The 11,372-nt window shown below is 42.2% G+C and overlaps 1 protein-coding gene across 4 annotated transcripts in view; it reads left to right on the top strand.

Annotated features, from left to right (window-relative positions):
* The first annotated feature begins 232 nt into the window (after positions 1–232).
* Positions 233–11,372, top strand: part of CT45A10 (cancer/testis antigen family 45 member A10) — a 73,934-nt gene continuing 62,794 nt past the window's right edge. Inside the window, exons 1-5 of one of the 4 annotated variants that reach the window (XM_025372415.1) lie at positions 233–468; positions 5,880–6,054; positions 8,313–8,561; positions 8,939–9,032; positions 10,254–10,503. In XM_025372415.1, coding sequence (XP_025228200.1) covers positions 5,886–6,054; positions 8,313–8,561; positions 8,939–9,032; positions 10,254–10,353 — 612 coding nt within the window. In that variant the 5' untranslated portion in view covers positions 233–468; positions 5,880–5,885 and the 3' untranslated portion in view covers positions 10,354–10,503. Of the gene's footprint in view, positions 486–5,879; positions 6,055–8,312; positions 8,562–8,938; positions 9,033–10,253; positions 10,504–11,372 lie in introns of those variants that run through there. The other 3 variants (XM_025372416.1, XM_025372417.1, XM_025372418.1) reach the window with 3 other exon arrangements.

The raw sequence follows: 11,372 nt of genomic DNA, 5'->3' as shown, positions 1-11,372 counted from the left end.
TTTTTTTATTGGTTGATTGCTTTGTAGAGCCGGGGTCTCACCATGTTACCCAGGCGATTTCATCCCGCTGTGTTGAGAAGGTTCTGTGTTACTCTGCTTATGTTCTGTGCAGTTGTTACTGAAGGTCGCCTGTAGAAGGCGCCAGAGTCAGCGAAGGGGAGGGCTGCGTTTCCTGGTTCTCTGGGGCACGAGGCTGCTCCTCAGGACCCTGGCGCCCCCAACAGGTTCCCAATGTTCGGCTGGGGCAGGCACGCTGTGGCTGGCTATTTCCCTTCCTTCCATCCCCCTTGGGCCGAACGGATCGCTGCTTCTGGTGAGACGCCTCCTCATGCACATCACTCCCAGGTGCCCTAGGGGGCACATTTCCCACAACTCCCAGAGGGCAGGTTTCTAGAAACTGCCACCACTAGGGAGGCGCCACAGCTTCACTGCCATTTTGTGAGGTGCCGCCGTCACTCCTCCAGCGAGGTCAGGACTTCAGGACTGTGAGTGGGCAGTTTTTCCCTGGATACTTTTAATTTCACCCCAGAAAGTGTCCTTTTTCCTTGGAAAGCATCTTTTCTGTGGTGTTCTCTGTCCGGTGTGTGGTAGGGCTCCCTTGGGGAAGTGGCTCCGCTCTGGGGACACCGCCATGGGAGCCTGTGTCAGCCATGGGGGAGCGTTTTCCGTGGGCACCCCATCTCGGCTATGTTGTTGGGCTGGGGGTCTTTTCTTGGGGGCTCCCTCTCGGTGATGCTAGGGACTTTTCCTGCTGAAATGACCTGAGCCCAGGGATGGGGGGCATGCCTTGGTTGCCTGTGTCGGCCTTGGGTGCCGCGGCATTTCTTTCCCGCTCAGTCGCTGTTCTGAGGGAGCATTCTGCCTTGGGGACCCTTTCTGTGCTCATGGAACGTGGTGGGGGTGGCTGTGCCCCAGACGCATGATCGTAGCCTTGTGGGGTTACTGTTGGGGGCTTTATCTCGACCCCCGAGGGACTCTTCCTTGGGTGCTGATGTCGGCCGTGGGGCGCATTTGTCCTTGGATGTTGCTCGCTCTCAGGTAGAATGTGTTGGCTTTTATTTGGTTCTGCTTTTCCCTGATGTAGACGTTTACTGTATGCTTTCTCTTGGTGCTAGGTTTCTAAAATTATTATCTGTAGGTGCTCTCTCCTGGTGCCGCAGGGGAATGGGGTGCTGTTCCTTGGATTCTCTAAGCCCATGGAGAGACTCAGGGAGCTCTGTGTCAGCCATGAAGGAGGTCATGTGACATTGAGAACGCTGTTCTGCCCAGGGTTGGGGTGCGTTTCCTCGGTTGGTTGATCTCAATTCTTTTTTTTTTTTTTTTTTTTTTTTTTTGAGACGGAGTCTTGCTCTGTCGCCCAGGCTGGAGTGCAGTGGCGCGATCTCGGCTCACTGCAAGCTCCGCCTCCCGGGTTCACGCCATTCTCCTGCCTCAGCCTCCCAAGTAGCTGGGACTACAGGCGCCCACCACCGCGCCCGGCTAATTTTTTGTATTTTTAGTAGAGACGGGGTTTCACTGTGTTAGCCAGGATGGTCTCGATCTCCTGACCTCGTGATCCGCCTGCCTCGGCCTCCCAAAGTGCTGGGATTACAGGCGTGAGCCACCGCGCCCGGCCCGGTTGATCTCAATTCTGAAGGAACTCTTCGCGGGGATTCTATCTGACCTTTCAGCCACAGCCTCAGGTGTCTGTGCAGGAATGGGAGTCCAGAAATATTCGAAGGTTCCAGCTGTGCCACATTGGAACACTCGCAATACAGTTAGTCTTTCATTCCAGCCACTCTGATGGGGGTGCAGTGATCTCTCCTTATGTCTACACTCGCATTTCTCTGCTGATTAATGAGATCGAGCACCTATTTAAAAATTGTTTTTATTTATTGATTTTTGTTTGTCTTTTGAGACGGGGTCTCCGTCTGTCGCCCAGGCTGGCTTGCAGTGCCACCACACCCAGCTATTTATCGTTTTTTTTTTTCCCACCATTTTATGTGTTTATTGGTCATTTAACTTTGTCTTTTATGAAGTTCCTTTTCAGGTATTTTTCCCCAGCTTTTACTAAGATGTTTGCATTTCAAAAATGGATTTGTAGTTTCCATATAATCTGTATTTGAGTTATACACCCATGCACACAGGCATATATGTACATATATAAAAATACATATACAATTTTAGTATCTTCTATAAATCTTTTTTGCTTTTACACGATCTCAATGATGTGTTTTAGATGAACAGATTCTCTTAATTTTATTAATCAGTGTATTATTTATGGCTAGTGCTTTTTATTATTTTAAGAAACATCTTTGCCTCACCCAATGCCATTACGATAATATTCTTTTTTTATTATTATTATACTTTAAGTTCTGGGATACATGTGCAGAATGTGCAGGTTTGTTACATAAGTAGGCACATGCCATGGTGGTTTGCTGCACCCATCGACCTGTCAGCTACATTAGGTATTTCTCTAATGCTTTCCCTCCCCTAGCCCCCCAACCCCTGACAGGCCCCGCTATGTGATGTTCTCCTCCCTGTGTCCATGTGTTACTCATTGTTCAACTCCCACTTATGAGTGAGAACATGTGGTGTTTGGTTTTCTGTTCCTGTGTTAGCTTGCTGACACCGGTACCTTCAAAGGACATGAACTCATTCTTTTTCATGGCTGCAGAGTATTCCGTGGTGTATATGTACCACATTATCTTTATCCAGTCTATCATTGATGGGCATTTGGGTTGGTTCCAAGTCTTTGCTGTTGTGAATAGTGCTATAATAAACATACATGTGCATGTGTCTTTATAGTCGAATGATTTAAAATCCTTTGGGTGTATACCCAGTGATGGGATTGCTGGGTCAGATGGTATTTCTGGTTCTAGATCCTTGAGGAATCACCACACTGTCTTCCACAATGGTTAAACTAATTTACACTCATGATGATAATATTCTAAGTTTTCTTCTAGATCTCCCAATCATCTGAAATAAATTCTCATGGAATGGAGTAAAGTCAGAGACCAGATATATTTGATGTGCTTATTAGCCATTTGAGTATGACTCTTATGAAGTGAATCTTCAGCTTTTCCCCCCAAATTTTATTGGGATGTTTGTTTTTTAGAAATTGATTTGTAGTTCTGGATATATTCTGGATTCCACTCATTTGTTGCCAGATATGTATGTATATGTGTGTGTAATTAATATATATTTTTATATATAACCTATACTATATAACACATAATATATAATCTATAAACATGCTTTGGTTTTCAGTATCTTAATAGTGTCTTTGAGGAATGGAAGTTTTCCATTTAATTATGTCTAATTAAAGAATTCATTCTTTATGGTTAGTGCTTGTTTATCCTCATTAAAAACATCTTTGCCTATTCTATAGTTGTGAAGACAATATCTTAAGTGTTTACTAGATTGTCTATCCATCTTTAACAAAGTTCTGTGGAGTGGGAAGAGGTAAGAGTCAAGGTTTGTATTTTCCCTGCATTTATCAAGTGCATTTATTAAAAGCACTGTCCTTTCCACAGTGATTTACAGCTCTTCTGTATTTTGTATTGCCAGATTGTTTCTGGCCTCTGTGTCCTCTTCCCTTTGGTATTTGCCTGTCATTGCTCTGATACCATACTGTTTTAATTACTCTACCTTTATGGTAAATTTCATATATAGTAGTGCATTTCTACTAACTTAGTTCTTTTTGTTGTTGTTGTTGTTGTTGTTTGTTTGTTTGTTTGAGACAGAGTCCCGCCCTGTCGCCCAGGCTGGAGTACAGTGGCGTAATCTCGGCTCACTGCAAGCTTTGCCTCCTGTGTTCATGCCATTCTCCTGCCTCAGCCTCCTGAGTAGCTGGGACTATAGGTGCCCGCCACCATGCCCAAGTAATGTTTCGTATTTTCAGTGGAGATGGGGTTTCATCATGTTAGCCAGGATCTCCTGACCTTGTGATCCGCCCGCCTCGGCCTCCCAAAGTGCTGGGATTACAGGCATGAGCCACTGCACCTAGCCAGTTCTTTTTCTTAAAAAAACTTTGTCTTTTCCTTGACTTAAAAAAACTTGGCTTTTCCAAATCTTTAATTTGCATGTACTTAAAAAATGATCTGCTCGTCAATTTCCAGAAAAACTTTTGTTAACATGGTGGAATTTTAAATATGATTGCTATGATCATTCTGAGAGACTTGACAATAATGTCTCTTAATAATGTCTTCCGGCTGGGGGCGGTGGCTCACGCCTGTAATCCCAGCACTTTGTGAGGCCGAGTCGAATGGATCACTTGAGGTCAGGAGTTCGAGACCAGTATGGCTAACATAGCGAAACCCCGTCTGTACTAAAAATACAAAAATTAGCCAGGCGTCATGGCAGGCGCCTGTAATCTCAGCTACTTGGGAGGCTGAAGCAGGAGAATCGCTTGAACCCAGGAGGTAGAGTTTGCAGTGAGCAGAGACGGTGCCATTCCACTCCAGCCTGGGCGACAGAGCGAGGCTCCGTCACCAAAAAAAAAAAAAGAAAAAAGAAAAAAAAGTCTTCCAATGCATGGAAAGAATATTTTTCTCCATCTACTGCAGTCTTGAATTTCTCTGAGTGATGTTTTATAATTTTTGTGTAGTACTCTAGCACATCTGGGTTAGATTTATTCTTAAATATTTGATGTTTTGGTACTGTTTTTAATGACATTTGAAATCTCATATTCTAATTTTTTGTTGCTATTAATTATACGGAAATGCCGTTGGTTTTTATTATATCTAGTAAGTTGACTAAATTTGCTTATTAAACATAATGATTTTATTCTTCTGCATTTTCTATGTACAGAACAATGTCATCTGTGAATATTGACAGTTTTATTTCTTTCCAAATTTTAAACCTATTAAATTTTCCTGATGCTACTGCTCTTTTAGAACCTCCAGTAAATTGTTGAATGGATAGTGGACATCTTTGTCTTGTTTTCACACTCAGGGAGAAAATACTGATACGTCACTATGAAATATGACATTTACAATTTTTTTGTACATATGCTAACCAGAATAGGCAAGTTGCCCTTTTTTCTAAGTTGGTGATAGTTTTTATCACCAATGGACTTTAAACATTGACCCATGTATGAAAATGATCATGTGGTTGTTTCCCTGTTTTTGTTGTCATCGTTGTTAATGTGGTGCATTACATTTATTGATTTTCAAATGTTAAATCAATGTTGTCTTTCTGCAATATACTCCACCATGGCTGATGTATGTCCTTTTTAAGTACTATTGCATTTTATTTGCTCACCTTTAATTTGGAATTTTTGTGTCTAAGTTCAGGGGTGATCTTGGCTTGTATTTTTGCCTTGATCTTGTAGTTTTTCTTTGTTCTAAAGTCCTTGTCAGATGTTGTTATCAGTTTTTTATCAGTCTTCTAATAAGAGTTCCTAATAAGGGTTAATACAGATTGGTTTATACATCTATTTGAATATATAAGTATAAATACTTATATATTAAATATATATGATGTATAATATAATGTATAATATATATAATTTAAAACATAATGTATAGTAAGGGTTAATACAGATGGCTTTATACATCTATTTTTCCTAATAAGGGTTAATACAGATTGGCTTACACATCTTCAAATAGGTAATAATATTTTCATCTGTTTTTGGTTGATGACAGCTGCTTATTCCACAAGCATTCTGACTGATTTGGTTATACCATCTTTCTTCTTTTTTTACTTAGTGTACATTAAAATTAGGTTTCTTTTCCTGAGAACAGAGTGTTTGTTGAGACTTGGTAAATCTTGGCTCATGATTAAAAGTGAAATTAATGATTCAAAGTCTTGGTTGTATACACATATGAAGACAGTTTGCCATTTTGTGATTGTTAGATTTTTGTCATGAATGGAATATGTTCATTGATGTTTTTCAGGAAACAATGACCGATGAAACAGAGAAGGTGGCTGTAGATCCTGAAACCGTGTTTAAACGTCCCAGGGAATGTGACAGTCCTTCATATCAGAAAAGGCAGAAGATGGCCCTGTTGGCAAGGAAACAAGGAGCAGGAGACAGCCTTACTGCAGGCTCTGCCATGTCCAAAGAAAAGAGTAAGTAAGCCTGTCCTCACCTCCTCTTCATGCTGTATCCAGTGCAGTCAGCCTCCTGCCTCATCCCCTCCAGAGAAACTGTCCTTGTCAAGGTCAACGGTTTCAGCTGACATTGCCATTAATTTCTCAGCAGCATTTGACAGTTGTTCACTCGCTTCTTCATGAAAACCTTCTAGGCCGGGCGCAGTGGCTCACGCCTGTAATCCCAGCACTTTGGGAGGCCGAGGCAGGCGGATCACGAGGTCAGGAGATCGAGACCACCCTGGCTAACACGGTGAAACCCCGTCTCTACTAAAAATACAAAAAACTAGCCGGGTGTGGTGGCGGGCGCCTGTAGTCCCAGCTACTCGGGAGGCTGAGCCAGGAGAATGGCCTGAACCTGGGAGGCGGAGCTTGCAGTGAGCCGAGATCGCGCCACTGCACTCCAGCCTGGGCAACAGAGCGAGACTCTGTCTCAAAAAAAAACAAAAAAAAACCAAAATGAAAACCTTCTAGCATTTCCATTTTCCACAATTTTTTTTTTAAATTTCTTGTCTGTATTGGTGAATCCCTATCATTTTTTTCTTGAGATGGAGTTTTGCTCTTTCCGGTCAGGCTGGAGTCCAGTGGTGTGATCTTGGCTCACTGAAACCTCAGTCTCCTGGATTCAAGTAATTCTCCTGCCGCAGCCTCCCAAGTAGCTGGGATTACAAGCACCAGCCACCACACCCAGTTAAGTTTTGTAATTTTAGTAGAGATGGGGTTTCGTCATGTTGGCCAGGCTGGTCTCGAACTCCTCAACTCAGGTGATCCACCCACCTCAGCCTCCCAAAGTGCTGGGATTATAGGCACGAGCCACCGCCCCCGACCCCTATCATTCTTTTTTTTCTACCTTTCTTTTTCTTCTCTTCTCTAAATACTGTAAAAATTTTCTGAACCCCGACATCTCTCTCTCTCCTTCTATTCCACTCTGCCATGATCACTCACTGAGCTCCTGTGATACCTCCACGTTTCCCATTACTGTCCCCATCTAACTCATACGCTCTAACCCTACAGCCAGTTCATCATGCTGGCATGTAAATCACATCATTGCATGTCACTCCTGAACATCCATCCTCAACTCTCCTAAGCACTCAGAACTGACTGTGAACCAGCTTTTGTCTGCAAGGTTCTGCATGGCCTGGCCTCTGTCACCCTCTCCTAACAGGGGCCCATCATCTCCTGACTCTCTCTGCTTCTGTCCTTCCCAGTCCATCCCCACTCCAGTCCATCCCCACTCCAGTCCATACCCTTGGCCTCATGGCAACCTGGAACTCCCCCTCTGCCTCTGCGCAGGCAGCTCTGCTTCTTCCTTCAAGCCCTGCCTAAGGGTACATCCACAGAAGGCTCTGCACAACCAGTGAGAGCTCCTGGGGCTCCCTCTGCTGCTGTTGCCCACAGGCCTGTGGACGGCTTCCCTACCACTAGCCCAGTGCCATTTGTTTCATTTGCTTATTGTGCTTGTACTGTCTGACCGCCCCATGAAGATGTGAGCTCCACAAGGGCAGGGAACGTTGTTATCTGGGCTGTTTATTGCTGATCCCCAGCTACTAGCATGCTGCCTGCCACAGACGATGAATAAATGAGAGGTGTCAGACCTAGAGTGAAAAGAAAGTCATTTTCTGGGACAGAAAGGAAGGATGAGGAAAATCATACACTAAAAGGGATTTTTGGTGATGGAGTGCATATAGCACTTTCAGCAGTAATGGCCGCCTCTATTTTCTTGGAATATATTTGATGTAGAGAGGAGGCTGCTTGTGGTGTATCCAAGTTGTCTGGCTTCCAGCTCAGTAAAGCATGGCAGTTTGTAAGTGAATTTGAGAAATCACAATATCAAGTGAGACTTGCTGCTTTCAACTTGTAAAGCATAACAAGCTGAAACTATCCCATGAGTACCAGGGATCTGTGAATGTTGCTTTAGAGTTGTACTGTCTTACTTGGTTTCCATATCTATTCATAGGGCCAGAAAATAAGAGGTGGTTTTATTGTATTATGTGTCCTGGCCTCAGTTCGTCAGGTCTGGGATTTCCCCCTGGTATATCTTCCCATTTATGAAATAAATAATTCCCTAGAAACTAAGTAGCCCATAGATGTACCCAGAGGAGGGATGAAACACACATTTCTCACAGCTCAACTTCTCAGTTTGGTTTCCAGATCTGTCATTCATGATATCTATGTGGAGGGGAAAGAAAATGGTCAAACACCAACTGATGGCTTTTTGTCAAAATCTGTTTCACCAGAGCATAAGACAGGACATGGTGTTCTACCAAGCCAGTTGGATTCTCAGATTGATGACTTTGCTGGTTTCAGCAAAGATGAGCTGATGCAGAAACCTGGTAGCAATGCACCTGTGGGAGGAATCATTACCAGCAATTTCTCTGAAGATGACCTAAAATGCAGAGAAATAGTCCCTTTTCCGAAAAGCCAAGAAGAAATTAATGCTGATATAAAATGTCAATTAGTGAAGGAAATCCGAAGCATTGGACGAAGTAAGTAGTATGAGAATGTCTGTTTTATAAAACTATAGGAAGTCTCTCTTTCTATGATTCAGAAGATATTCATGTTACCTGTTGAGACTCATTCTTTGCCAGAGTTGAGTTTGCCCATAATTTACGGTAGTTCCTCTTTTCTTTGACTAAAGCATAGTACACCTTTTGCTTTGCTTTTCTGCTTGGTTATGGTTAAAAGAGTTTCATTCGTATGTATGTGCAGGTGTCTTTTTATTATTTAGTTTTTGTATGTGCAGGTATCTTGATTTAAGGATTTAAAACATTTTAGCCTGTGAATCATGATTGCTGAGGTATACATTCTCTTGTATTCTTCTTTATATTTGATAATACTGAAGGTTTTTTTTAAACATCTTCAGAATACGAAAAAATCTTCAAATTGCTTGAAGGAGTGCAAGGACCTATAGAAGTCAAGAAACTATTTTTTGAATCCATCATCAAGGAAGCAGCAAGGTGGGTAGAAATAGGAACTGTCCAATTTCTTTAAGCACTTGGGTCCAATAGAGTACTGGGGGTGAGTGTTGGGGAACAGCCCCTGCCTTGAATTTCTCAAACCCTGGTCCTCACTCATAGTTACGGCTGTCTCCACAGTTACTTAGGCTAATGTTATCTGAATCTAACTCATTCTTCGAAGACTATGGAGACTCCCATTCTCACCATAGTCTGAGGTGCGCATTGTCCCTTGATTGACACTCTTTGTATTTGCTAGACTACCTCTTTTTTAAAAATGTGTGTAGGTACATAGCAGATGCATATATTTCTGGGGTATATGAGATATTGTGATACAGACAACAATGTGTAATAATCACATCAAAGTAAATGGGGTATCTATCACCTCAAGCTTTTATCCTTTGTGTTACAGACAATCCAATTATACTCTTCATTATTTTTAAATGTACAATTAAATTATTACCTACAATAGTCACCCTATAGGGCTATAAAATACTACATCTTATTTATTCTATTTTTCTACCTATTAATCATCCCCACTTCCCACACCGTCCACCCCCACTAACCTTCCCAGCCTCTGGCAACCATCATTCTACTCTCTATCTCCATTAGTTCAGTTGTTTTACATTTTTGCTCCCACAAATAAGTGAGAACATATGAAGTTTGTCTTTCTGTGCCTGGCTTATTTCACTTAACATAACGACCTTCGGTTCCATCCATGTCATTGCAAATGACTGAATCTCATCCTTTTTTTATGCCTGAAGAATACTCTATGGTGTATGTGTACCATATTTTCTTTATCCATTCATCTGTTAGTGGACACTTAGGTTGCTTCCAAATCTTGGCTACTGTGAATGGTGCTGCAACAAACATGGGAATGCAGATATCTCTTCAGTACACTGACTTCCTTTCTCTTGGGCATATACCCAGCAGTGGGATTGCTGGATCATATGACAGCTTCGTTTTTAGTTTTTTGAGCAACCTCCGTACTGTTCTTCATAGTTGTTGTAGTAACTTATATTCCCACCAACAGTGGGTGAAGGTTCCCTTTTCTCCACACCCTCGCCAGCATTTGTTATTGCCAACTAGACTACCTCTTACCGTGCAGATACATTTCTGTTTCCATGCTGACATGTTACTTCATTTTTGTATCCTTCAAAATGCTTCCTACAGCATAGGTTCTTCAGCTATCTTTTGGTTAATGACATGTCTCTTTATTTTCAGATATATGAGCCGAGACTTCGTTCAGCTCCTTGAGAAGAAACTGGAGCATATGATTTGGGAGTACTTGTCCATGGAGGATTATGACAACTCAAATGCATAATCTCATTAATGATTGAGGAGAGAAAAGGATCAGATTGCTGTTTTCTACAGTGGAGCAGGATATTGCTGAAGTCTCCTGGCATATGTTACTGAATCAAATGGCCTTTCAGAGGCTAAGAAATGTCTGTTAGTAAAAGTTGTTCTTTTTCCCTAAGCATTTCATTTGAAAGAATAACTTGTTTTTTGGTTGTTTTGTATTCCCACCTATGCTGGTAGATATTATTAACCCATTAAGTAAACACTATTACAGTCATGGTTTCTGCAGCAGCTCACATTGTTGTAACTGGTATTTATAACTGCCTTCTTTCACTACCCATTTCGCATTCCCTTTGCCCTGAGATAGCATGTCAGTTGGTCATGGTGCTTGGTCTGGCAGGATGACTCAAACCTTCATCAAACCTTCATTATGGAAGAGTCTGAACCATTAGATATCCTGTCTTGATGGGGTTGCTGTGATTTTCCATTAACTCTAATTGCAAACACGGGAGGACTAAGAAGCTCTCTAGACATATCAGACTTACTCTTCCTGAGCCCCTAGTGTAGTAGAAACCTAATCTCTCTTTTTTTTTTTTTTTCGGTTTTCATCACCCGAGCCAGTAGTGGACCCCCTACTTTGTCTCTTGGTTGAAAGGAATGAAGAGTTCAAAGTGGTCAGCTGGCAGACACAATTTTCATTTCAATGGAATCATTTTTGGTTCCCCTGTTGAAAAAATGTCTCAATTTGTAACTAAGACCTCTAGTTCAATAGAGCCAAAAGTTGGTTACTTGAGAGCAAACTTTGCTTCTTGAGCACAAAAAGAAAAATTTGGCTACTAGATACCCAGGAGTAATAGTGAGAGGAGGCCCGAATCTTGCCTCTTTCATTCTTGAAGACATAGGTGTTGCTATGGGAGAAATAGTTCCTTATACTTAAGGCTGGGATACAGCATTGCCACCTCTGAGATTGTCAGCCAAGCTCCTCAAGGCACTGCCACAGAGTAGAACTACAGTCAGGCTTTAAAGATCACTCCACTGTTCTAC

The sequence above is a fragment of the Theropithecus gelada genome, chromosome X (assembly GCF_003255815.1).
Source record: "Theropithecus gelada isolate Dixy chromosome X, Tgel_1.0, whole genome shotgun sequence".
In the NCBI taxonomy this organism is placed as follows: domain Eukaryota; kingdom Metazoa; phylum Chordata; class Mammalia; order Primates; family Cercopithecidae; genus Theropithecus; species Theropithecus gelada.
The sequence above is the reverse complement of the archived record's forward strand: the minus strand, read 5'-3'. Positions and strand labels throughout refer to the sequence as shown.